The 27860-nt window shown below is 51.7% G+C and overlaps 1 protein-coding gene across 5 annotated transcripts in view; it reads right to left on the bottom strand.

Moving 5' to 3' along the window:
- Positions 1–20053, bottom strand: part of Mta1 (metastasis associated 1) — a 38001-nt gene extending 17948 nt beyond the window's left edge. For 4 of the 5 annotated variants that reach the window (XM_021655268.2, XM_021655269.2, XM_021655272.2 and 1 more), the window contains exons 1-3: positions 19885–20053; positions 7679–7746; positions 2478–2571 (exon numbers count right to left, since the gene is read on the bottom strand). In XM_021655268.2, coding sequence (XP_021510943.1) covers positions 2478–2571; positions 7679–7746; positions 19885–19912 — 190 coding nt within the window. In that variant the 5' untranslated portion in view covers positions 19913–20053. The remainder of the gene's footprint in view (positions 1–2477; positions 2572–7678; positions 7747–19884) is intronic. The other variant, XM_021655274.2, reaches the window with a different exon arrangement.
- Between the last annotated feature and the right edge of the window lie 7807 nt (positions 20054–27860).

The following is a 27860-nucleotide window of genomic DNA, read 5'->3' as shown; positions in this document are numbered from 1 at the left end:
GCCTGGGCATCTCCACTGAGCTATTTTCTCCTAAACATGAGGCAGGCAGGTCTGTCCAGAACAGCTCTTGTCCAGCAGCCAGGAGCTATTCACATACATCATCCAGAGCCTGAGATGCTGAAACTATAGGAGGCACAGCAGCCAACGACTCACAGAGAACAGCTTTTGTGTTTGCCCATTCTGTATTATAGAGTATACCTAGGAAACAGCCACACCCTCACTGCTGGACGGACCTGGGGGCTGTATCTGTGACAGTCTCCCACCATCCTCACACAGGCACTAAGTAGTTCCAGGCTACCCCCATCTCTTCAAGGCCTAGAGCAGGGCCAGACCCTATCATAGCTACATGTACAGCCTCTGGCTCCACCTCTCCCTAGGGACCTTTCAAAGGCAGATGGCCAGCCCCAAGCCATACCCCAAGCCCAGAGCTCATCCCACACCCCCTCTAAGTGCCACCTCATACTCTGCTAAGCCCTAATCCTGCTCTGGAGAGGACTACACAGAGGACAGGCACATCTCCCTCTGCAGGCATCTGGAAGGGGCTCCTGCTACGTGTGTACCAGGCTACAGTATCTGGCTTCCCATCTAAGGGCAATGCTTGGCCTGGACAGCCTGGCAGGGCACACTGACTTGGAGCCAGAGCTCCCTGACCAAAAGGCAGGGCCCTCTCAGAGTCTCTAGCTCCTGTTAATGGGCCCCTACTGAGCAATCATCTGTGTGCACCCTGGCTATGGGGAGCTCTGTGTAACCAGGACGCAGCACCAGGGAATGGGGAACCCACCAGTCACAAGCCAGGCCAAGAGGAGTCAGCCAGCAAACCCTGGTACCCTTGATACCTGCCTCCTTGGCTTGATGAGGCTCACAGGAGGCCTAGCCAGAGATGGCCCATGGAGCTTTTCTGGGTGCACTGTGTCAGGGTTCTGCAGACTCCCTCGTTCTGGGAGGCCCTTCACCCTGGCGTAATACTCCTAGGATTCTGAGTCTTCACACCACACCCTTCTCCACCAAGACAGCAGCACCACTGGGGCATATAGATAGCAGTGAGATTCTGACAACACACTGGTCCTCAGAGCAGGCCACCCCTCTCCATTGTGGTGGACACAAGATAGCTTCAACTTCCCTGGAGACTTGAGACCCACACCTGCAGAGCTACAACCACGTCAAACATTCACAGTGCATCCAGCACAAGCACCCAGAGGCCGGAGCATGGGTGTCAGGTCAAGTAGGCCATCTCTGCATCCAAAAGGGTTTCTGAGCACAGGCCCCGGGCTGAGATGGGAGCCGCATTTTCATTTTGCTCACAATGCTGTGCTGGTGAGTCACGCAGGGCTGCCTGCAGGATGGCAGGGACACCATCAACACACCAACCCTACTCTAAAGTCAGCTCTGGCTCCTTCTTGCCCCCCCTGACCCGGTCCCAGAGCTGGTGAGGACAGCCAGCTCTGGACACCTGCCTCTCACACACTAATGCTGGCGGCAGGTTTCTAGGGTTCTCACCTGACTGGCTGCCACCACGAGGAGACCGCGGCTCCTGCAACCCTACTCCCACCTGTCAGGAATGGGGACAACGGACGAGTGTTATGTGCTACAAGTGGGTCATGTGTGTGTTACAAGTAGGTCTTGAGCCAATCAACCAGTAAAAAAGGAATAAAAGAGTCAGGATGGCACTACTGAACTCTCTATGGAAAGGACAGTCCAGGCCACTCTGCTCCTCGTTTGCTCACAGAGAGCACCCAAAGTGACCATAACCTCAGGCTCAGGAAGAGGCCCCAGATGACCACAAGTGCAAGGCATCTGGGAATGTCCCCAACTCAGGCATCTAGGGCTCAGCAGCTGTCCGGCATTCACACAGCCCTACTGCAGTCATGATGCCCAAGCACACACAATAGTACAGGTCTATAGGGGTCTACGTCAGTGAGAGGTCAGAAGCTAAGCACGAGGACCAGGTAATTGTCAAGGAGGGAGGCAAAGTACCCTTGGACCATCTTATCATGCTAGGGCTAAGTTCCCTTGAGTAAGGAGGAAGGTCTCTATTCCGGAAAACAAAGAAACAAAAACAAAACAAACAAACAAAAACAACTACAGAGGACACAGTAGACATCTTCCCAGTAAGATGGAAACAACCTGCCCAAAGGCCAGGCAGTGACCACAGCCTCTGCTCTGGGTCAGATCCTCCTTACCCTCTGCCCTATGGGCTCAAGCCAGGGGCCAAGCACACCAACATCCCAGGTGGTCCATAAGTATGAGCATAGGATACTGGCAGAAGACACGAGGAGGATTATTTCACCCTTGCCCATGGGTAAACAAGACCCGAAAGGAACTATGCGCTGGCACTGAGCCATAAAAAGCTATCACGAGACTCCAGCTACAGACAGAAGACAAAGTAAGAGAGCAGAATGGCCTCAGTGAAGCCAGGACCCAAGAGTAGGCACTGAAGGGGACAGGCACATCACCCCAGGGGGAAGGCTGAGACTCACTTGCATGCTTGTCGGCCAGGGCGATGAGGCTGCTGGAAATGTCCCGCCTTCTGTAGAAACACACCACCTTGGCCTCCACATTCCCGTTGGCTGTCTGTAACAGCAAGGCAGACGTGTCTGAGCAATGTAAGCCATAAAAGGGACCTCGAGAGAGGACCAAGACCCTCCCAACCAAGGCTTCAGGAACATTTAGGGAAAAAAATGACAGATCTCCTATACCTGAGCCCAAGTGTGGAGTGAGCTGGGGACAGCCATACCTCTAACACATCCAAAGTCAGGTAAGCGTGACCAAAAGGGAATGCACACTGGACTAGACACACAGACTGACTCCCCCACCCAGTGATCCGAGCCCATGAGGTTCTCCCTTGCCTGCCAGGGGCCCCACCAGAATAGTGCCCTAGAGCAGTGGAGGCCCTGCTTGTTTTACCAGAATCCTAAGGACAGCCCTGACACATACTGCAACTCCCCCCCTTCCCTTCTAGTTAGGCTCCAACACCGTCCTCCACAGGGCAGCCAGCAGTGGAGACCCACACCACCAACAGGAACTGTGAGGGTGAGATCTCAACTATGCACCTCGACCTGAGCTCCTGTGTCAATCTGCTGGCACCAGCAGAGAATATTATCCAACTAGCCAGGGCTCACGTAAATGCTAAATGAGGTAAGGCAGGCCTCCAACCCCAGCACCTGAGCTAAGAGCAGGCAGAGCTATGCGTTCAAGACCAGCCTGGTCTGTCTATACAGTGAAATCCAGGCAAGTCAGCACTCTACAGTGAACCCTGTCTAACAACTAATAAAATAATAATGTTGCAATTATGCAACCCCTGACTTGTGTTCCCACCTGAGTGGAGAATACATAAATTACTTTAAGTTCTGCACAAGACATCTGTCTTTTCACTCCTGTTCACTCACTTCCACTGGCACGGTCTGTGGACACGGTCTGAGTACCCAGAGGACTCACCCAACAGAACTCCAGCCTTCCTATGCTCAGGCCATCCTATGGCCACTGGAATCTCCCTGGGTGGCTTCCGTGCCTGTCAGACCTCACCGTGGTGAAGCCGTTCATACAGTCTGAAGCAGGGACAACAACCCCCACTTGAGTACAAACTTCCACAGGTTCTGACAGTACTGTGGAGCAGAACTCTCTCTGCACACAGCCCAATATCACGATACGATACTATTCCCTCAATGCAGTATTATAATGTTATTTTCCACCATGTACTCTTGTCTTTCTTTTCCTGTTGCTGTGGTAAGTTACTTTGGCAGAGGTAACAAGGGAATAAAGGACATCATCTGGCTCACAGCTGCAAGTTACAGTCCCTCGGGGCAGACGTCACGGCCCCAGAAGCTCCAGACAGCTAGCCACACTGTCAGGAAGCATCGTGATGCAGGCCGCTGCCCAGCTCCCTTTCTCCACTCACTCGTCGGGAACCCAGCAATGGAATGGTACTGCCAGCAGTGGGCAGGTCTTCCACCTCAATTAACACAATCTAGACAAGCCACTGGTGTGATCCTAGATGTGATCCTAGAGTCTATGAAGTTGACAGTACCAATCGATTATCACATACTCCTGACCACACAGAACTACAGAAACATGGCTGAGCCAATACTGTGTGTGACACTGCCCCTCTGGCTCCCCGTGTCCCAATTCATCACCATTCACATTTCTCTATTTACCTACCTTCTCACTCAACCGTCACGGAATCCTCTAAGCAGCTAGCAGTGGGGTCCAGGAACAAATGTCAAGCTTTGATATCTGGAGACACTCATCTTTATGGGTGTCTAAGATGGGATACTTCCCCTTCCTTGCTGGGGTGGTGGTCTCCCTGTGGCAGTGGACAGCTTTCACTGCCTTCTGAGAGGCTGGCAGGTCATCTGTTCATCTTCTGGACACAGAGCTGGCAAGGTGTGCCTTCTGCACAGCCATGGAGGACGCAAAGTGCAGCTGTGTGCCCATGCAATCTGCTTTTCCTCTAAACTTAGAAGTCCTTTTGTTGGGTTTTTGTTCGAGACAGGATCTCACTAGGTAAACCAGGCTAGCCTCAAATTCAGAGCTCCACCTGTTCCTGTTTCCAAAGTGCCAAGATTAAAGGTATGCACGACCACCGCCCAACCCTCCTATCTCTCCCAATGACAAGACACACCAAGAAGACCCTCTGTTCAGTCCTCATTCCTTGGCTCTCTCCTACCTGTTGGCAGGACTCCTATTTGCTGACTCTGGAATGACCTCTAATTTTCTGGCTTGTGCCCAGTCTCTCTACTCCTGTCCTACTTCCTAGAATCCTCAATTGTCACCCAATCTTCCCTTTCTGTTTTCACTTCTGGAAGTCCACACTCATTTCTGAGAGCTTTCCTCACTGACCACTGGCCACAGCACCTGCCCATACTCAGCACTGTCTCTTCCTTCTCGAGGCCCTGGCTATCCTCTGTACTAGCAACAACTTTTCCTCCATATATATATATATATATATATATATATATATATATATATATATAGTGGAGACCCACACCACCAACAGGAACTGTGAGGGTGAGATCTCAACTATGCACTTCGACCTGAGCTCCATATATATGGATATACTACTAGGGTATATCCATATATATCCTCCATATATATATCTTGCATATTAAAGGCTCTCTCAAACACCTCATCCTGTGCCCACAGGGTGTCACCAACTGTGATCCATCACACGGTGAGGAGCTGCATTCTGCTCAACACTGTGCTTCAGCTCCCAGAGCCTGCCTGAACTGTACAGTGCCTATTCTTCTATTCTAGGGTAGGGCTCTGGCCAGTTAAGTTCCAACTTGTTCTAAGTTTGGTCAGTTGCCATGGTGGAAATGGTACCTCCTCCTCCCACACAACCTGTGAACACTGGAGCTTCTTAACCTGTGTCTGTTTGGGTACAGCTTTGGTGTTCATTTCCTAAGCAGCACTAGCTTGAGAACAGCTATAACCATGCCCTAAAGTCACCTGCCCCTAAAATCCAGAAGTTTCTTGTCACTGAAGGTGCTTGTCTCTGCTCTGTAGCAGGGTCTTGAAACAACTTCATGTGTGCTGAATATGCTGGCTGTGGGTGGCAGCCAAGGATATCAGGCTTTGTTAACCTTACGTGTCAAAGGGTGAAACCCAGAGTTCCCCTCACACACTGGAGATCAGAGGCAGACCACCACAGAAGTCCAAAGCTGAGGCCAAAACAGAAGCCCAGATAGAAACCAGACAGAAGCCTTGCAAGAGAGATCTGACATCGAGAGATAGCAAGGCTGGTCTACAACTGGGAATCAGGCCTGCCAGCCCAGCTCACAATTCGCTTTATACATGACTTGTCCTCAGCACTTGGCTTTGAGGTGGGTGAGGCTTATGCCAGACTGTCACTCAAAGAGAGGGGGCTGACATGGCTACATATGCTGGGCCACAGAACACCCACCCTCTAGCTGCTGCTTACTGCAGGACACAGGGGACACAGCCACACAGACTTGGCACACTGCAGCTGGGATACTCCTCTACAAGCCTGCTTGCTCATGTCCAAGTTTGTACAACTGAAATATGTAAACGAGAGCCTGTCAGCCCACATCTATAGCAGCCAACTGCTCAAACTGAGAGCTCCAGCCACTGAGCCTCCTGCCCTGCCTACTGCCAACTGTAGCCAGGGTCATCCATGGAGTACCTGTCAGGGCTCTGGTCCCAGTGAAGTACATCAGAGTAAACACCAGTATCCACCTATGCTATGATAGGCCTCAGGCCTCCAGAAGTCCCCTGTATGCTCTGACCATTCTATCTCCACAGGTGCAACACATACACACACACACACACACACACACACACACACACACCAGAAGCAACAGCAGCAGCAGCATAAGGCCTCAGACAGAACAACCTGAGCAACATGAGCCCCAGGGAGCTGCTGAGGCCAAACCTAGAGCCACACCTAGGCCATCTGTAGGGTAACATTCAACCATGCCCTCCCTGTCCCATTTGATCACAAGAAACTGAGGTCTAGGAAAACAGCCCCTCTCGCTGGTCTGTGGTGCTCCAGAAGCCTCAGGGACACCCAATCTGGCAGGAAAAAAGAGGTTTTCAGGGACAGAGGTCTGGAGAATCTGTCATGTCATTTGCCTGGTGCTGGAGGAAGCAGCAGGAACATGCCTGCCTACCCCAGCACCCTAGAAGAGTCTCCAGTCTTGTGTCAGCTTTGGAGCCAAAACTGGGCAAGCCACATTTGAGGCTCACAGTAGGAAAATGGCCATGAGCTCCTAGCAATACAGCTCACCCAAGCAAAGTGCGATGGAGACAAGTTCTTGAAATCTACACACCTGTTTCTCCACACTTCTAGTCTCCACCCTAAGTGTCATGTAGATAACCCTGGGGTTCCAGTTAATGGAACAACCATGTCCCCAGAACAAGGATTAAGTATCTGCCAAGGATTCCCAGCATTCCTGCAGAAACAGGCCATGGTAGAGGACACTACTAGGGTGAAGAGGCCAACAGGATCCCAGAATACAAATACTGCATGTACCCTCAGGGCTGCAGAGTCTTACTCTGCAATGTCCACTGCAGTCCTGTCTGGGGTCAGGAAGCCACCTAGGCTAATGGAAATGGGAGGAGGACAAGGAGAGAGAGAGCATGTGTAGGTGGAACTACCATCACTGATGGCCACTGCCCTCAGTCTATGACAGTGTCCAGAACCATCCACCCAGATCCCTGTGTGCTGGGTGAGCTCAGGTCCCTGAGGGCACCTGCCTCAGACAGACAGTATGTGCTAGGAGATGAAACAGGGGGAGCTGGCAACACCCCAAGACCACCCTGAGCTCATCCTCAAGAAGCAAAGGTCAGAGCCGGATAAATGGGAGTTCAGAGCACTGGCTGATCTTCCAGAGGACTAGGGTTTGATTCCCAGCACCCACATGGCAGCTCACAAGCATCTGTAACTCCACTCAGTTCCAGGGGATTCAACACCCTCATCTGGCCTCCTCAGACACCCACATGGTTCACATGTGGATAAAACACCCATATACATAAAATAATAAAACAACTGGGAAAAAAAAAAAAGCCTAGACATGGCCCCAAAGAGGTCACAGGGACTCACTCACAGCCTCTCCCGGAGAACTCCCAAATCTAGGTGGGAAGACCCTGACCACCCACAACAGGGCAGGCCCCGTTCCTCCCGCCAGGGCCAGGCAGCAGCACCACCATGCTGAGCTCTTACCTTATTGAGTTCTTCGATCCTGCGGATCAGGTACGGGTTGCTGGACGAGTTCTCAAAGTAGACATAGTCTGCAAACAGAGAGCTCATCACACACAGCACCAGTCTTCAATCATTCCCACCATTCTCAGGAACCCCAAAGGACTGACCGAGAACCTCAACAGGGCCTCGGCAAAGCCCCATGCTACTACAGAAGGGGTTGGACAGAACCCAGACAGGGATGCAGTCCAGATCATAGCTGTTGATGGCTAGAGAGAGGCAAGATAAAGGGGCCTGCAGCCTGTAAATATCCAATGTCAACCGCCTTCAAGAGCACAAGCCTTGGTGCAAAGTCTGTGGGGGCTGACTACAGCTTCCCATAGTCCCATCTCCAAAGCTACCCTAAGGCCCTGCTCAAAGCTACAGGACACCTTCCAAGTAGCTAGCTGCTACTGGCATGAACCGTGTGTCTACCATTCAGCACCAGAGGCCACTGCAGCCCAGCACATGCCCAGCCTCCTCCAAAACAGCAACAGCAACTACACAGCACACAGGTCACAGCTTCTACGTGATCATACATACTAATAGGCCAGTCACGTCAGAGTGACAAGATCTGCCTCCCCTAGGGTCACAGAGTTATTGGGCCTCAGAGCCTAGAAGCACATGATCCCAGGGGTGCCACAATGTCCCCAGGTCCCCCAGGGCTATCAGGTCAGTACAAACTTTAGCATTTCAGTGAAGCTGCTTTCAAACTTCTTACTAGCTCCACAGAGAGAGACATGAACACTTCTGAAAGCTGGTAGATTCCGTCTGGACAGCTTAGATCACCCACTACCACAATGCTCCAGGAGCCCCAGTAAAGAGCGCATGCTGGTTTGTCACAGTGCCAGGCTGGGACTCCTTAGCTGAGCTGACTAGAAAGTTCCTCCTCTTAAAATGGGCCCTGGACAGCAGGAGCAAATGCAGCTCCCTGCTCCCATGCAGGCACAAACTTGCAGGAACAGGCCTGTCATCATATTGCTTCCTGAGTCTGTGCCTCACTCCAGCAGGTCAACCACATCCTTAGAACTCCAACAGCTAGCGCTCGGAGGCAGTCACCGGGTGAAGGGTCTCCCGGAAAAAGCAAGGTTCAAGGAGGGAAAGGGTACAGGAGGAGGCTCTGTGCTCAGATGTGGGCCCTCCTGCAACACTCTGAAAACACCCTGATGGACCTCATCAATGTGGAGGATTTCTTAATAAAACTAGTTCTTAGCAGGGCGTGGTGGTGCACGCCTGCAATCCCAGCACTCAGGGAGGCAGAGACAGGCAGGTCTCTGTGAGTTCAGACTACAAAGTGAGTCTAGGATAGCCAGGGCTACACAGAGAAACTCTGTCTCAAAAAACAAAACCAAAACACACACAAAAAGAAAATAGAAAAAAAAGTTTTTAAAGTACAGATGGATCAAATGAGAAAACAAGGGGTTTGGGGATGACATCAGCTCAGGGTTATTGTTCTGCTCATGTTCACCAGCAACGCTGCTGTAGCTCAGACATGGCAACCCTGGACACATGCCTCTCACCAGGACAGTTAGCATGGGATCTGCATGCAGACACTTATCTGAACAGCTGAGCTGCTGCGGAGCTCATTATGTGACATCCAAAGGAAGAGCTTTCCCTGCAAGCCAGGCTCTCCACAGTCCTAGCAGTGCCTCTTTCTCAGGCTTTGACCATGTCAAATCGTGCTTGGCTGAGGCTACATGGTAAAGATCTGACTCCTGAGGAAGAGCTCACCCACGAACACATGGCCAACCTCCACTAACAGTCCAGGTCCCAAGGCCCACCTCCACACAGGCTCCAATCAGCACTACCACATGCCGGTCCATGCCTCACCTTCCTCTTCTGAGACCCACCCATCTTGGCTGGTGTGGCACACCCTTCTATTTCAAGGAGCAAGAAGCTGAGTTCCAGAGCACTGAGGTCTCATGAGTCCAGCAAAGTACTGGTCCTGAGGGCAGCCTTGAGGAACTCCCAGCGCAGTCACCAGCTTCTGCCAGAGTGCAACATGAGCTAGGAACTACTCCTGCTCGGACCTTCCATTTCATTTCTCCCCAGTAAGAGTGAACGTACCACAGCATAAGCTTCTTCTCCAACAGCGCTGCTGGCGAGCGGAAGCATTTCCCAACGAACTAACAGCATTACCCCCATGCAGCAAGTCTTGATTCTAAGTGATTCATTGCTTTAACACTGATGATCCTAAGTGGTCGTCTTGCTGGGGGACTCTTCCACTCTGGCCAAGTTTGAGTACTGGGAAGCCACCACGCTGATTGCAGGCTGGGTCAGCGCACAACCTCCACCTTCTGCTTCTGACAGGGTTCACAGAACCATGGCAGTCAGAAGCATGCTGCCTGTGGCGCTGGCTCAGTGAGGTATGCCTACCTTTCTGCTCTTCATGTCTTTCTCCAGGGTTCTTCATTTGCCTAGCCCCACCCCTTTCTGCTACATGTGGCCCACTGGCCATACATCTTGGCAGATTGCTCTCCCATCAGTACTTCCCCAACTTTGCCCAGCTCACACTGTTCCAGAGGCTCCCACGTCCCAAATCAATGACTGAGCAGCACCAGCTCAAGCACTGTTTCAACATTCCCCTCTGCTTAGTATGAGATTCTCTCCTTAAAGGTGCTAACTGTTCTGACCATTGTGATTCCTGTTGATAACATAATGCCAGCACATACTGTAACACAGTCCTGGATATTGGGCATGACTGTCCATGTGAGATAACCAATGACTGGTGAATATTTGCCACTGCCTTAAAACCACAACACAGTCCCCAATTCACACCACAGGTATGTCCACAGCACACATCTGGGCTCAAGACAGCAAGCTACTGTGCTCACAAGGCCTGCAGTGTGTCAGGCACACAAGCAATGGCTACTGCTGACACTGTGACAAAAGGAAACATATTTGGTTCCTTCCCACTTCTGGCACATGGCTCCGAACAACCTTGGAACCTTCAGACAGATAAGTATCCTTTGCGTGTGCTAGGACAAGATGCAGGGTGTCTCCATGGACCCATGCACGGGAATGCTTGGTCCCCGGCTCTGCAGTGCTTGGGGTAGGGCCTGCACTCCTTTCCTGTTCTCTTTTCTTTTGACTCTCCAAGTCACCATAAGATGATCAGTTTGTGCATTCCAAACACTAGCTCTGCTGTGTCACAGGCCCAAGTGACAGAGACCAAAACCTCAGAAACTTTACGCCAAGATTAAACTTTCCTCCTTGTAAACTGGTGGTCTCAAATGGTGACAACAATAAAAGGTTGACTACCATAGGACACCTGTGAGACAGTTGTCCAGAGCCACATGACCCACCCCACACAGAGCTAACCACAACCACAGAAAGACCAACTAGGATCAGAGGGGCAGCACCCTCAGCCCTTCCAGTGTATGCTTCCTTGTATCCTTCATAATGAGCCAGCAAACATGGCAACTGTTCAGCCCTGCAAGCTGCTCCAGCAAATTAATCGAACCTGAAGAGTGCTATGGGAACCTTGACCCAAAGCTGCTCAGTCAGCACAGGCTACAACCGGGGACGCACACTGGCCTGTGAAGTACGGGGGTCTGATGGGGCTGAGCCCTCAACTACAAGGTCTGTGTTGTCTCCAGGCAGATGGCACCAGAGCTCTATTTAATCATAACATACCCAGCCAGTGATCCATGGAGACCTGGTGGCTGCTGTGGTTAGAGGCCCACGCCACGCCTGATGCAAAGCTACAGTGCTCTGTCCTGTGCCTGAGGACAAGCACGCTGGCTACAGCTCAGAACCAGCCACAGAATACACACTTTAGCTTCAGTGGCCATGTTCCAATAAAACTTTATTTATGGGCAAAGCAATTTGAATTTCATATAATCTTCTCATGTCATGAAGTATTCTTGTGATTTTTTTTTCCTCAACCACATAAAAATGTAAACGCCATTCTTAGCTCATGAGTCACACAAACCTAGGCAGTGCAGTTTGCCAATGCAGTTTGCCAGTCTCCAAGAGGCCCTGCCATCAGCCAGGGTCATCTGAATCTCACTAACCTGTTTGCTTGTTTGCTTTGTAGAAATCAACAAGCCAAGTCAGGGCCAGTGACTAAGAACACTTGCGGTAAAACCTGACAACCTGACTTCATGCCCCAGACCCAGATGGTCGAAGGAGAGAACAGACTCCCCTAGTTACCCACGTGTGCTTTGGCTACAACACACACACGTGAAAAAGCCTATGCATAAATAAATGTAAAAAATTAAATTAAAAAAATCGGCAACAGACTGGACAGTGGTGGCACACATTTTTAACCCCAGCACTCAGGAGGCAGAGGCAGGCGGACCTCTATTAGTCTGAGGCCAGCCTGGCCCACACAGTGAGTTTCAGGACAGCCAGGACTACATAGAGAAACCCTGTCTCAAAAAACCAAAACCAAAACCAAACCAATGAGCAAAAGCCAGGCTTAGTGGAACAAGGCTTTAACCCCAATACTCCTAAGGCAGAAGCAACCTGTGAGATCAAGGCCAGCCTGGTCTACATAGTGAATTCCAGGACAGCCAGGGCTGCACAGTGAGGAATAAAACAAACAAAAACCAACAAGTGAATTCCACACGTTTTAAGGGAAAGCTGGGAAGTAGGGCAGACTGCACTCACTATTCTGTAAAGAACACTGTCAGAGGACTCACACCAGCTAAGTTCCAACACTACAGGAAAGCTACAGTGATCAAGACTTGCCCTGGCGGAAGCTGACAGATGATAAGTGAACAACCGTGCCACCAACAGAAAACCGACATCCCGCAACCTCACTCTGACAATGCTGTCAAGACGCTCCAGTGAGGAGAATGGGACACAGCTGTACTAAAGCACAAAGTCTCTTAACCCTCAGAAACTAGCAAGATGGATACTAAAGTCAACCTCAATTTTTATTAAAAAAAAAAAAAAAAGATAAAGACTTTGTGACTTTGGGTTCCACATACACAAAACACAGTGCTCCGAGAAGGGCCTGAAATGCAGAACATGAACCAACTCTTGGGGCTTGGGTCCAGCAGTGGTACAGCACTTGTCCACGTGTCCACGTGAGGGAGCCCTTGGTTAGGCTTCCACATCACAAAGTAATACACAATCACCTCATGGATCACAACAATAAGAACACAGTCCAACTTTAAAACCAGGGAAATGCCTGGCACGATGAGCCCACTTTTAACCCCAGTACTGGGGAGGCAGAGGCAGGTGAGTCAATCTCTGAATCCAAGGCCAGCCTGGTATCCAGAGGGGCTTCCTGGACAGCCAGGGCTACACAAAGGCTCTGTCTCAAAAAGCAAATCAAAACCACAAACAAAAATAAAAATCAAACATAGGCAGCTGAAAACAATGGCTACACCTTTAATCTCAGCCAGCAGAGGCATGAGGCTCACCTGTTCACAGACAGCCTGGGCTAAATAGCAAGAGCCTGTCTCAGAGGTTAAGAGCACTGACTGATCTTCCAGATGGACTTGGGTTCAATTCCCAGCACCTACATGGCAGCTCACAACTGTCTGTAACTCCAAGGTCTGACACCCTCATCACATACACTTGCAGGCAAAACACCAATGCACATAAAGATAAATAAATTTAAAAACAAACAAACAAATTTCCAGAGAAGGAGCAACAGCACACAGATGGCACTCTTGAGAAGTGCCGTGACTCATGAGAAGCCAACGCCAAATACTGGGAGCTCGTTCAAGTAGTTAAGGGTGTCTTGCACAGCTGCACTGCAGCACTGCCACTCCAGGTGTGCAGAGGGGGGCTGGACCCGAGCGCTTGCTGACAGCACTTCGGAACATCACCTGACAGATCCTCGAGCGACACACGCAGCCTGACCATCCAATCTAAAATTGCACAAGTGTCCATTTTCTCAGGAGAAACAAGAACCCATGGCCATTATTTTCACCTTGGCCCATGGACTGGCAGAACCTGGTGACACACCTGGAGAGGAACACTACTGAACAAGAGAAAGCCAATCTACCAAATCTCACATGCAGTGTCCGGTGACAAAGCCGTGTCACAGGATGGTTCCATCTGTGGGACACTCTGGGGTAGAGCACAGGAAGAGTGGAGGGAGGAGACTTCCCAGCAAAGAACACAGGAAAAGTGTAGGGTTATGGGAATGTTCTGAGGTCTGTAGTGACATTTGTCAAAAAGCCTGTGTACCCTTGCAGTCCTAGCACTTAGGAAGCTGAGGCCTTAGACGCCACCCCCCAGCCCAGACTCACAGAGAAGGTAAGTGACACCTGCAGCACCATACCCTGTAGGATCACTCCCCCAAGAGTGTCTCACTCTCAGCTAGGCCCAGCAGTCGGTGGCTGGGCTGTTTTCCATTTCCAGCTTAGGGACAGAACGTTCAAAGAGACCGATCCTTCAGGAAGCACTTAGGACCTCTGGAGGCACATTCCTGACAATGCCTCTGCTCTCCCACCCGCGACGCACACTTGCTTGCTGACCGAGGCATTCCTGCAAGCTGAAGCTTCCACCTCTAGGGGCACTAGACCTCATCCTGACAGCGGTCCTGTCACCCGGCCAGCCCCTACTAACCCTAGGTCAATCTGGCCTCCACTCTAGCTCAGAGGGCCTTTGGTAACATAGTAATGACTTGGAGGGCAGCCAGCATAGGGGACCACCTCAGTGGCCCCACAAAATCTAAGATGAGGAACAGCCCAAGACCCTACCTGCAAGAAAAAATGACCAAAACCCCCCAGCCGTGGCCCCCACTATGCACAAGTGGCCAGGTGGCCCAGGAAGGCCACATGCAGCCCATTACTGTGCTGAGAGCCTTAAGAGATGAACCAGCAGGTCTTGGACTCTGCTGACCCACCCAGGGGCCTTGTGGTTCATTTTCTAACCGGGTGTGGGGTACACTGAGAACACAGGCACCATGGCAGTAACCCGTACCTTGCCTCTGAGCCTGGCTCTGACCCTAGGATAGCACACTACCTTTGCACATTAACAGACTTTTGCCTGTGAACCTCCTAAACTCCAGCAGCACCCAGTTGGGGAGGTAACCAAAACCTGAGAAAGTACCCTAGATTCCACAGCTCAAGGGCACAAAGGAACAGGCTTGACTCCAAGACAGCATTCAGTAGCGTGCGCGTACACACACACACACACACACACACACACGCACACACACACACACACGCACACACACGCAGGCTACCAGAGACATGTGGACAAAGGAAACAGCAGGGTCTGAGAGTGGGAAACTGAGTAACAGGCTCCTAAGGGTCGATAAGCAGGAACATGGACAGACCAGATCTGCTCAGGATCATCTCCCTAGAAAGGCATCAGGAGTCAGCAGCCTGAACCAGGAGGGGCAGGGACTGCATCCTATGTGTACATATGGCTTTCCAAGACAAGGGGTGCCAAGGGCCCCAAGTAAGCACAGACAAACACAAGGAAATCCTGCCCAGGAGCAGGCACAGGGACCATGTTTGACATTATCTCATAGGCTAGTGGCCAGATCCAGGGCCTCTCCCACGTTCTCTTCCATAAAACAATCCCAGCAGCCCCCACCCATGCACCCAGCGCTATGGGGCCCACAGAGACTTTGCCTACTGGCATTAAGAGCCACACTGCAGCACTTAATGTGGGCAGCCTGGGAATACCATGGAAGCCCAGGGCCCAGACAGATAACTCTAGGCTAAGAAGCAAGGATCTTAGTTTCCTAAGAACACAGGTGTGAGGCAGAGTGCATACTGGAACAGGATAAGGATTAGGAACAAGTTGGTCCCAACCAAGATCAAGCTTGATATTTGGCCAGGAGCATCCATGTATTCAGGAGAGACAGCCTGGGGCTTGAGGGGCCTACACCTCTCCCAGGAACTCACCCTAGCATCCCTTATGACATGTTCAAGTGACATTCTGCATCACAGATCAGCAGCACCCTGCTCAGTGGACAGCCATATTCCCATGAGCCCATCCACAGGGAAGCACCATGTTCTGGGATTCAGCCATGAGAGCCGCTTCTCTAGACCGTTAACTTCAGTTTTTGTTTCTGCTGTTAATACAGGAGTTTAATGCCAAAATCTGCCCTCTCAGAGCTGGAGAGATGGCTCAGTGGTTAAGAGCACTGGCTGTTCTTCCAGAGGACCTGAGTTCAATTCCCAGCACCCACATGGTGGCTCACAGCCATCTATAATGGGATCTGATGCTCTCTTGTGTCATGCAGGCATACATACAGATTGAGTGCTCATAAGTATAAATAAATAAATCTTTTTTTTTTTTAATCAAAACAATTCACAAAGCCAAAAGCAGGCACAGCCTACCTCTCACCTCACATGGGGGCAGGCTAGCCAGGCTAAGCAGCTGAAACAGGAAGGGGAACAGGCCTCCGTGGGATGCTGCAGGCCACGCCTGGAGTACTGCCCTGCAGCCCCCAGCTGAAAGCTCAGTGGCCAAGAGGCTGGGCAGCCCCACGCTGCTCCGTAGATACACTGCAGTCCTGGGTGTGGCCTACTTCTGCAACTCCTGCTGCTGAGGCAGGGGAGGGAAGAATGAAAACGGGGTCCTCCCTACAGCATGTGCTCTGACAAAAAGCTGGGCAAGACCCAGAAGCCTCAACAGGGCTCCTCAAAATAGCTCTGTGCCGGGGAGATCACAGTCACTAGGACACGGCACAGGCTCACAGTATCGGTATTGCTCTGCAAGGCTGGGATTTTCAACCATGGGAACACTCAGTCAAAAAGTTTCATCTGAAGAATAAAAATGGCTGGGCTGAAGCTAGAGTTCACTGATTCAGTGCTTTACTCTACCCAGTACTGCACACCAAAAAACAAAACAACAACAAAAAAAAAAAAAAAAAAAAAAAAACAAGCCAGGCAATGGTAGCACACACTTTTGATCTCAGCACTGGGTGGCAGAGGCAGGCAGATCTCTGTAAGTTCAAGGCCAGCCTAATCTACAGATCGAGTTCCAGAGCAGTCAGTGCTACACAGAGAAACCTTGTCTCCTAAAACCAAAGTAAATAAATAAAAACAAAAAACACTGAAGCAGAAAACGAAACTGTGTCTAACACCACAAATGATGATATAAATGAAAACGCCAAGGTAGGGAACCAAAAGGCTGGCTTTGGGCATATGAAATACCACACCAAGACAGGACAAGGACAGCTGTGATGTGGCTGTAGCCTGCAGGTTGTCCCTTTCTGTAACCTTCCACAGCTCAAAGCTATTCAAAAGTACAGGAGGTTAACTTCCTGCAAAGAGAGGGAAAAAAAAAAATTGGACAAGGAATGGCGATAGCCCTTCAATTAAAGAAAAAAAGCTCCCATGTATAAGCAGCTGTGAGGCGGAAGATTCAAGGCAACTTCTGCACCACCGTTCAAAACTGCCACCTGACTTTATAACAGACACACAGGTAAGAAACAGAGCTGGCCCAGGGTGCCCTCAATCTGCAGCTGAGCTCTCAAACCCTCACCAGGCCACCTCCACTCTCAGTACCTCTGCTGCTGACAGGCAGCAGCTACCCAGAGAGCTCAAGAAGCAGTCCAAGCTCCCTCACTGGCTGGCCACCTGGCCCAAGTGGTCTGCTGGCTCCTGCAACCTCCTCTCCTACACCTTCATCCAGCCCAGCCCACCCTGACAAGGCCTCCAGACAGCCTGCAACGGAGCCTACAGGACACGGAAATGGCAATCACATTCTTCCTCCAGCGTCCATGCCTTCGTGACATTGGGGCACTTCCGGTAGTGCATGGCTGCTTCTGGGGTTTGACCCTGACGGCGCATCCTGTACTTTTCTTTGCCACATGTGCCAAGAGGGGGGTTTAGGGAAGACACCCCAAGCTAGGTCCCACTGGCCACTCCCTCAGGACAAGGCAGACTTCCCAGAGGGCCAAACACTAGACAACAACAGACTGAACCAAGGCCTGCTCAGAGAGCCAGTGTGTCTTCTCTCATCTGGGGGCCTGAGATTCTGGCAAGCAGTGCCTGAGGCAGGAAGCCAACAGCCAACACCCAGAGCACCATCCCAAGGCTTTGCTGGGACTCAGGATGGCACTAGAGTTGCCTGTCCACAAAGTCCTTCTATAGGTGCTGGCCCTTCACCTGCCATGGACACCCTCTGGGGACCAGTGCACTGCAAAGCACTCTGGTGCCCCGGACCATACATGGCAGCCAGCACACACACAGGTATACAGACCTGTGCCTGTTCCATTGCCACATACATACATACTTGCCTGGCATGAAGGCTCATGGGACCTCAGACAGGGCAGGGTACCAGGTATACCCTAAAGGAGCAGCCACAGGGATGGGATAGGAACAGAGAAGGACCTCTAGCCATACTGTGGGGAAACTGAGACAGGGACAAGGGAGTCAAAGTCTAGGTCTTCCTCATAGGCCTGCCAAGGCCTCAGCTGAAGCTGTCTGCCAAGCAGACAGGGTGGCCTTACACACTGGAAGGCTGGCATCTACACCTGGGCTGAGAATCAAGTGTCCTGCAGCCTACTTTCCTTACTCTCACCAACCCCCTGCCACGAGTGAGATGCAGGAGCCCAGACCTCCACTCTTGCCATTCATTCATTCATTTCTTCAGCATATGACATTATATCATGGGCCAGAAACGGCAGCAAGGGAGAAATGTGAACTAGGGGGAAGGGATGGCTGGGGACTGGGATAATGGAAGTCTTTCACAGGTGAAGGAGAACCTTCCAGAATGGGGGAACTAGATGTAGAGCCTGAGGAAGCAGCAGCCAAATTAGCAGGAACAAGCCGAACTGGAAGGGGCTCTGAATGCAAAAAAGGTTCATGAGGCATGGCAAGAAACAGCACCTGGAAAAGAGACGCCAAGGAAGCCAGGAGCCGAGCAGAGCTAACCTCTGCCCTGGAAGGCAGGCCAGTCAGTAAGCCTGGAGGAGCCAGTACTCTGGCCCACCCCCTCCAGGACTGGCAAGGCTGAAGCATCAACGAGGACCAGCCCCACCTCACAGGGGCCTCAACACCCTGGGCTGTACCCTGTGGCAGGACATGGCAGGAAGCAAAGGTGTGAGGCCAGGATTTCCCTGAGAGGGCAGAAGAATCCAGGGTGCCGGCTGTGGGTACACAACCCATCTGTGTGGAGACAGCTGCACCGCTGCACCCAAGGCCTCAGAACTGGGCTGGCTGGTTCCGGCTGGTGTGAGGTAGAAGGAAACGACCTGGGCACTCAGGGGTCAGGGTCATACGTGGGAGTGGTAATGGAAGTCTCTGGGTGGTCTCCCACTCCGTCATTCTCACAGCAGAGCCAACTTTGCTGGTTGGGGGAGATAGCAGCAAGAGACCTTACCCACATTCAGACTGACCCCAGAGAGGAACTCCAAGTCCAGGGATGGGGTGGAAGGCTATGGGATGAGGCTGTAAGGGTCTGCGTGCACTGGATGTGTGCAAGGCCATCCCAGAGTGCCCCCATCACTCACACAGACACACACACAAACTGGAGAAAGGGCTTCCGGGGGGCCCAACAACAGGGGACCAGCCGCGACAGGCAGGCCCTCACGGCTCCAGCTCAGTAGGGACCTCTGCCCTTCCAAAGGATCGTGAAGTGACTCCTTGCTAGGCTAGGGTGAGCAGCAGGCCGAGAAAAGTTTGGGGTGACTCAGACCTGCACTTGGGATGAAGGCCCCCTGCTGTAGCCAACCCCCCCTCCAGGAATCCCTGCTAAGGCCGCCCCCGAGAGGCTTGCAAACCCTCGGGCTTGTGGCCCCTACAACAGGACTCCCGGTGCCTGCACACCTAGCAGCCCTGCACGGGCCCCGAGGAGACCGCTCGCCCCCCAGGTCCCCAAACTCCTGTTCGCGGGACCGCAGCCAGAGCTCCAGAGGCACGTGCTCCTGCTCAGGGGCTCCGGCCCGGACCCAGGCCCAGGCCTCGCGCCGCCGGGCCCGCCGGCCACCGGGATGCCCTGGTCACTCGCCGCTACTCAGCCCACGTCCCGCGGGCCACCCCCGGTCCCCAACAGGTGGGTATAGCCCCCTCCCAGCGCCGCTCGTCGCCCCGCGCGCGCGCGCCCCGGCCCCGACGGCCCAGGGGCCATTTTGGGCCGGGACGAGCACCGGAGACCAGAACCGAGCCTCGCGGGCGGGGCGCGAGCGCGGCGGGGGCGGGCCGGGGGGGAGGGGCGCGGGCCGCGCGCGAGGGCGGCGGGGGGAGGCGCGGAGGCCGCGGCGGGGCCGGGAGGCGCGGGCGATGGGCCCGCGGCGCATAAAGGCCGTGGTGGGGCCTTACCTCCGACCCTGTACATGTTGGCGGCCATGTCCGGGCCGGCGGCGGGGCCGCGGGGCGCGGGGCGCGGGAGCGGGCGGCGGGCCGGGCGCGGGCCGGGGCGGGGGCGGGCGCGGGGGCGCCGGCGGGCCGTTTAAAGGGACCGCGCTGCTCCGCCGCCGCCGCCGCCGCCGCCTCCGAGGCCGCCGAGGCCGCGCAGGGACGGGAGGGCCGCGGCGCGGGCGGGAGAGGAAGAGGAGGAGCGGCCGCGGGCGGCGGGGAGGGGCCTCGGGCGCCGCCGCCCACCGCGCGGGCCGTTACCCGACCCCGCGCCGCGCTGGCCCGCGCGCCCCTGGCCGAGTGGCCCTTCCAAGCCCTTCGGTCGCCTGGTCCTCGGCATCCCCGGATGGCCCTCCCGCGACCCCTCCCGCCTGGCCCTCAGCATCCCGGGGTGGCCATCCGGAGTCCCACGCCTGTGCCTGGCTCTAGCATCTGTGTTGCCCTCCCATATCCTCTCCAGAGTGGTCCTCAGCATCCCCGGGTTGCCCTCCCACCTGGCCCTCAACATCTAGCAACTCTTCCCGGGAGGTCCTTCGAAGCCTCCGCTTGAGTGGTCCTTGGCAGCCAGGTGGAGGACCCAGGTGGTCCTCCAGAGGCCCATGCCCTGCATCCCTGGGAAGCACTCCTGCCACCCTTCCAGAGTAGCCCTCAACATCACGGATGGCCCTCCTGCGACCCCTCTGGAGCGGTAGTTGGCATCCTCCAGTGACTCTCTCCAGGCCCACACCTGCTTGGACTGCAGCACCCGTTGTCTGGCCTTCTTTAACCACTCCTCAGTGTTCTCAGCATCCCTGGATGGACCTCTCACCTGGCCTTTCGGCATGCCTGGAAGGCCCTCAAGACCCCTCCCGAATGACCCCTCCTGGCCCTCAGCACCCATACCCACTCTCAATCCTATACCCACTTAGCCTTTGGCATCCCCAGATGGCCCTCCAGAGAGTTCCCTCCTAAGAGGCCCTCAGCATACCTGGGTCAAGGTGGGCCCTCTTAGGGATCCCTGGGAGCTTCAAAATGCCCTTGGGTCCTTGTGTGAGTTCCTTGTACCCCTATAGGATCCTTTCCAAATCTTGTAGGTTCTTAGTGTGTCTGTTTCTCATCTTTCGGCATCCTTGGTCATCCCATCATGACTACCCTCCCATGAAGCAGGCATGTCCTGAACTGCCAAGCCTCAGTGGACATTCCCTTCTCCCCTGCATTCCCTCCCACAGGCCTCAGCTGAAGGTGAGATCACATAAGCCTCTCCCCAGCCACAGACGACCCCCAGCTTGAGGGCTGCAGCTGAGGAGGGTCGTCTGTGGAGGAAGGCAGCTCTTTGTGGCATTCACAAGCATTTGTGACTGTGGGCCTGCTTTGGTGCTCATCTGAGGTCTGTGGGGAGTGGGGTACTTAGACATTACCCCAAAGGCAGAGGACAAAAGGGTGTTGTCCCTGATGGACTCCTGTCCCTACCATGGTTGGAGAGGTGAGGAGGAGCTGATGGGGGGTTTGGTTGAGTCTGAGCACTGTGGGTTACTTTGACAGTGGAAGTCTATGAAAATTGTCCTGTTTGAGGTGCATCCTTGTAGAATGTAGAGTACAGTAAATGGAGCTCAGGAAGCACTGTGGGCCACTGTGTGAGGTTTGGGCATGCAGTAAGGGGATCAGGGCTAATTCACTGTACATTGTAGGCAAGGAATCTGCATGATGCTTGGATCCAACCCAGGAAGGGTCTCCCTGAATGCTGAGAGGTGGAAAACACCAGATCTTAGAGTTCGAAGCCACCCTGGTCTGCATAGTAAATTCCAGGACAGCCAGAGCTACATAGGCCCCGTCTCAAAACAGCAACAACAGAAAGGTCTTCGCCACCTCCCTGAATGCTGTGAGGTAGGAAAGCAGCTACAGGTCAGGGACTGGAGAGAAGGACCTGGGGAGAAGGGGGCAGAGGGACAAAGGACCCCAGGTGCTTGCATTCTGTAGGATGAACAGATGATGATAAGCAGGCAGTCTCCCCACATGGGAAAAGCGAGAGGGCTGCTCTCCCAAAGGCCTACCTCTAGTGTGTACAGCATAGGATCTCACTTCACCACAACCTGACAAACTGGCCAACAGAACTTCCAGATAGAGCTGGGCTTGGTAGCACATGGCTTTGATCATAGCATTCAAAGAGGGAGGGAGATCTCAAGTTCAAAGCCACCCTGATCTACATAATGAATTCCAGGTCAGCCTGAGGTACATAGACCTTGTTTTGTATCTACAAAACAAGAGGCACCAAATAACATCCAGGCAGTGGCAGAACAGAGGGCACAGACTTGACGTACTCTGTAGCATCTCCATCTGCCTCCATCCCAGATTTAACCCTTCAGTCCCAGTTGCAGGTCTCAGTCCTTTTCCTTGGGGTTAGACAACAATAGCAACCAGAGCATAGGTGGTCAGGGCTGACTCTAAAGGAAGTTTCTGAATTCCAAACCAGTGCTCTCCAGACCTGAGAACACGCCCTCAGAATGGAGTGCTATGTACCTCGGAAGGCAGCTCAACTCACTGCCTTCCTCTCTACAGGGTAGAGAAGAGAAACCACCTAGCTCAGACCAGCAGATCTAGTGGCAAAGGGACTCAGAAGAATGACTCAAGCCGCTAGACAGGAGAGCTGCTTATACAGTAGAGGCACTGGTGTAGGTGACCATGTCAAGGAATCTGAGAGGAATGCCTTTCACAAGGGAGGCACAGGGCAGGTAAAAATCTAGCAGAGAAGAAAACACAATAGGAAAGAAGACTCCATCACACGAGGGCTTCACCTTCCAGGAGCCTAGCAATGCAGAGACAGCAGGAGCTCATTTACTCAACAACAAAGCACAAAGAGGGTAAGGCTCAGCCCCAGGGGACACCTTATGGGTCACACCACACCTCAGGGACAAATTGTTGAACTAAGGGGAGAAAGTCTTCATGTCATTTCAGGAGAAGACAAAACTATCAATGGAACCCATTCAACTTATTTCCTGAGTATCCCATGCTACAAACAATGTCAGACGCAGAGGGTCACACAGTATCTACCACATAGCAGAAGTGGTGAAAGAAGCAGTAACATGTAGTAAGCCGTCTCAAGACAATGCTGACAGTAAACACGGATACACAATGAGAAGGCACTGTCATCTCATGAAGGTCAGGGAAAGAGGTATAGAGGGTCCTATGCAAGTGAGCAGAGCTCCAGGGATGGTTACCAGGGGTCATGTCTTCTTTCAGGACTCTTGTTTTGTAGAATTTGTGTTTTGCCTCTGGGTGCTGTGATGACCTGAGCCACCTGTTGAAGGCGATCCCTATGGCTGCTGTGTGTGAAGGATGAGAGAAGCAGCCCAGCCTATGGCACCTAGTCCTAGAGGCAGGAAATCAAAAGTATTCACGTTGGCCATGCCATAACCAAGTCTTCCTGAAGCCTGGGGGGGGGGGGGGGTGTCGGTGCCATGCTCCAGCACATCAGTGCGGCACACATCATCTGAGCTCTGTCTCCTGTGTCACTGAACTCTAAGGATTATTGAAACCACTTTTCAGAAGAAAAAAAAAAAGGAAAAGAAAACCAAAACATGAGAAAGGAGTACTGGGTGTGGTGGCGGCAGCCTTTAATACCAGTCCTGGGAAGTAGAGGGAGGCAGAGCTCTGTGAGTTTGAGGTCAGCCTGCTCTACATAGTGAGTTTTGGGACAGCCAGTGATAGTATACAGACTCATCGCTAACTCCCCTCCCCCCAAAAAGGAATAAGGAGCGCTCCTCCCTCCATGGTCTTAGCTGAGCTGTGAGTGGAACTGGCCTGAGGCTACCAGACAAGCTGTGTTTTCTGGGGATAGAGAACTAGAGTGATGGGACTAGCTAAGCCTTTTGAACCCAAAGATCATAAGTGAGTCCCAGAGGTCAGATTTTTGCATTGTTTAATTTTGGTTTTGCTTTGCTTTGACTATACCTGTCCCCTGATTCTTTCCTCTTGGAATAAGAAAGTATTTAACTTATATTATAGGAGCCTGCAATTAAGAAACATTGGATTTTTAAAAAAATGTTTGTTTGTTTGTTTATATGGATATGCATACTTTATCTTCATGTACACCTGCATACCTGTACAGCCCTAGAGGGCACTAGGGCTGGAGAGATGGCTCAGAGGTTAAGAACACTGGCTATTTTTCTGAAGGTCCTAAGTTCAATTCCCAGCAACCATATGGTGGCTTACAACCATTTATAATGATATCTAGTGCCCCCTTCTGGTATGCAGGCAGAACACTGTATAATAAATAAAATCTTTAAAAAAAAAAAAAAAACGAGAGCACTAGATCTCATTATAGATGGTTGTGAGCCACCATGCGGTTGCTGAGAATTGAACTCAGGATCTCTGGAAGAGCAGCCAATGCTCTTAACCTCTGAGCCATCTCTCTAGCCCCGAAACTTTGGATTTTTAAAGAGAAGTTGTCTTAAAGTGTTAAAGTGTTGAAAATTTTAAAGATCGTGGGGCTTTTAAAAATACATTGTAGGGGCAGGCCTGGTGGGTCACACCTATAATCCTAGCACTTGGGGAGGCAGAGGCAGGGGGAATCTCTGAGTTTGAGGCCAGCCTCATCTACAAATTGAGTTCCAGGACAGCCAAGTCTACCCAGAGAGACCCTGTCTCAAAAAAAAAAAAATATATGTTTGTTTGTATATGTGTGTGTGTGTGTGTGTGTGTGTGTGTGTAGGTAGGTATATATGTATATAATATTAACATGAAGACAAACAAGATTATACATTGTGTTTGTGTGTCAATTTGACAAGGGATCAATTGTGGGGTTTTTTGGGGGGAGGTTGTTTGTTGGTTTTGTTTTGTTCCAACTTAAACTACAGTCATCCAGAAAGACCCTCCATTGAGGAATTGCTTCATCAGATTGGCCTGTGGACGTGTCATTAAGAATTGTGGGAGGACCCAGTCCTGGGAGGTGGTCCTGGGATGTTTAAGAAAGCATACTGAGCAAGCCATAAAGAGCAAGCCAGTAAGCAACACTGGTCCACAGTCTGTTTCAGTTCCTGGCTCCAGCTTCCTGCGTTGAGTTCCTGCCTTGGCTTTCCTTGATGATGGACTGTAAACTAAAATAAACTTTCTTCCTTCTCCCCCACAAAAAAAAAAAAAAAATACAAAATACAAAATTAACCTTTTCCAGCAGCATTCAAAGCTTAGAGAAACAGCAATTTTTTTTTGTTGTTTTGGTTTTGTTTCTTCAAGACAAGGTTTCTCTGTGTAGCCCTGGCTGTCCTGGAACTCACTCTGTAGACCAGGCTGGACTCAACTCACAGAGATCCACCTGCCTCTGCCTCCCAAGTGCTGAGGTACAGGCGTGTGTCATCATGCCCAGAGTGAGAAACAGCTCTTAAAAAAATATATAACCCTCAGTTTTTTACCCAGACAGATTTTCTTGAATATATAAAACCCTTTTAAAACATTTTCAAATATACAAGAACAGGAGGACGTTCTTTAAAATCTCAAGTGGCCAAAAGTCAATAGGGGAAAGAGCAAGAGGCTGCAACCCTACACAAAGACTAAAGAAATGCCCAGAGGAGAAAGCCCAGGAACAGACACACCAATTGGTTATCCAATACCATGTGGTCAGCCCTGCATGCATATATACAATTAACATTATTTAGACTTATCAGATTTTGTTTAGAACTCTGTGTGTTATTCATACATATATGCATGTAACAATTGATGAAAAAAGAGTCCATGAATCTGAAAGAAAGCAAGGTGGGATGTAAGAGAAGATTTAGAGGGAGAAAAGGGGAGGAGGAAACGATGTAATTATAATATCAAAACGGAAAAAAAAACCTGGCCAGGTAAGGTGATATACAGCTGAAATCTTAGCCCTTGCACGGCAGAGGCAAGACAAGAGACCAGCTACATAGTATAAGGCCAGCTTGAGTTACATGAGACCCTATACAAGAGAAACAAATAAAAGTAAAAACTTAGGGCCCGGAGAGATGGCTCAGCACTTGCTGCCCTTGCAGAAGACTGTGGCTCAGTTCCCAGCACCCATGTGGCTGTCTACGACTGTACCTCCAATTTCCAGGAACCTGACTTCCCTTCTGACTTCCGTGGGCACCTCACCTCAGTTCATGGTGCACGTACAAGTGGCTAAAACCCTTGTACACATAATATAAAATTATTAAAATTTAGAAGCTGACCTTAATTTCAGCTAACAAGAAACATAAAATAATGCAAATGGCCCAAGTTCTAAAGGTAAACTGACTGAGCCATCTCTCCAGCCCCTATTTTTTTTCTCTTTAGTGTAAATATTTTTAAATGTGTAAGTAGCTCTGTGCTTCAGAATTCCCATCGTTTTATAACTTCGTATGTCCCAGAAATAGCTGAAATGACCTGTGATGTTAAACAGCAATCACTCTAGCAATCAAACTGTGTTTTTAAAAAATCCTTTATTAATTTTGAGCAAGAGTTTTTGCAGTCAACAAAATCATTTCTTACGTGGTGGCATGCACAGACAGCTGTGAACTACATCTCCCAGGTGCCTCAGCAGCACTACACTATGGAGGTCAGCTCCTGGAAAGGCTTCTTTCTGCTTCAGGTATCCAGAGTATTCTCTGCAACCCATCCAGAGCTGGAATATCAAGCTGAGAAAGGTGCTGAGTGCCCAATGAGATCCTGTGGCTGTGGCTAGCTCAAGAAAACTTGATCCTGCCCTACTGGGGGAGGGGTCTCCCAACATCACCTGCCTCCCCTTGACTGAGGTGTCCAGGGACCCTTCCCCCAAGACCTTTGTGCACCTAAGATGAGCCAACCTGTCTGCTGTGAATCCCAGTCTCCCTCAGAGGGCTCCCATCTCCCTCAGAGGGCTCCCACCTCCCCATACTCTTCTCTGTTCTCATTTTCCCAGTAGAGCACCCTGGACATGTGGGGGGGGGAGGAGCTGTCCTATATACCTTAGCAGCACCTGGCCCTCTGCCCCCTATAGGCCAACAGCAGCCTGGAGAAGATGCCAAGCTCCCCTCCCAAAAGAGGGAGCGTGTGAACAGGCAGGTGGGGCACAGGAAATGAAGTTTACTAAGTCTCATCTTAAAATGGAGAGATTTCCCAGGTCATCTGGGTGGACCTCATGTGGTCTCAGGGGACCTTAACCATAGAAGAGGGGTGAGCCCAGAGGCAGGGTGGAGGATGGCACTGCCTCGATCTTCATCAGCGTAGTAGGACCCGCTGAAGACTGCTACAGAACTTAATGAATCCGTGTTCTTTTAAACGCTAAGCCTGTGGCATTTCGTTGCATCAGCGGCTGGAAACCATGCATTGCTCCAGTATTTGGGCAACAGTGCTGTCGCGAGGCGCTGCTAACACTTCCAACATCAGGCTCCGTGCCCTGCCAAAGCCACTGGCCTTGCAGCCACATTAACTCCCACAGCTGGCCAGTGGGCAGGGGCCAGCTCAGGGCCTCAGCCCTGATACTCTGATGTGGCTTGTGTTGCTGTGATGGGGAAGAGTCTAAGAGTTGCTGATTGTCTCAGAATCCATCTGACTGCAGACTCAGGAAGTACCCAGGCAAGAGCACTAGATCAGGATAAACCCTGTCAACCCCCAGCCAAAGGCGAAAGAGCAATATGGAGTCCTTTAAAACCACTCCAAGATGGCATGCACATAGCGCAGGGTGCTTATGTGGTGACTTTTGACTAACTGCCTTAACAGGACTCTCTTCTTGCCCAGCACAGGACTTCCTTAGCCCACTGCATGCTGTGTTCCAAGTCATCTTCAAATCTCTGAGGGGGTGGCAGGGTCATGATGGGCCCCAGGGTCCCGTCCAGACTTCTGAGGACTATCCCTCGCCTAGACCTGGTAGCATGGTGCTCTGCCTTCCCTTTACCCTTTGTATCCTGAGAAATACAAAAGGCCTAGGATATCAACTGAGGATTTCCTAGGGGACAACTGGGAAGGGATGCCCAGTAGGGTGATGAAGACAG

This window comes from Meriones unguiculatus, chromosome 7 (assembly GCF_030254825.1).
Source record: "Meriones unguiculatus strain TT.TT164.6M chromosome 7, Bangor_MerUng_6.1, whole genome shotgun sequence".
Taxonomy (NCBI): Eukaryota; Metazoa; Chordata; class Mammalia; order Rodentia; family Muridae; genus Meriones; species Meriones unguiculatus.
The sequence above is the reverse complement of the archived record's forward strand: the minus strand, read 5'-3'. Positions and strand labels throughout refer to the sequence as shown.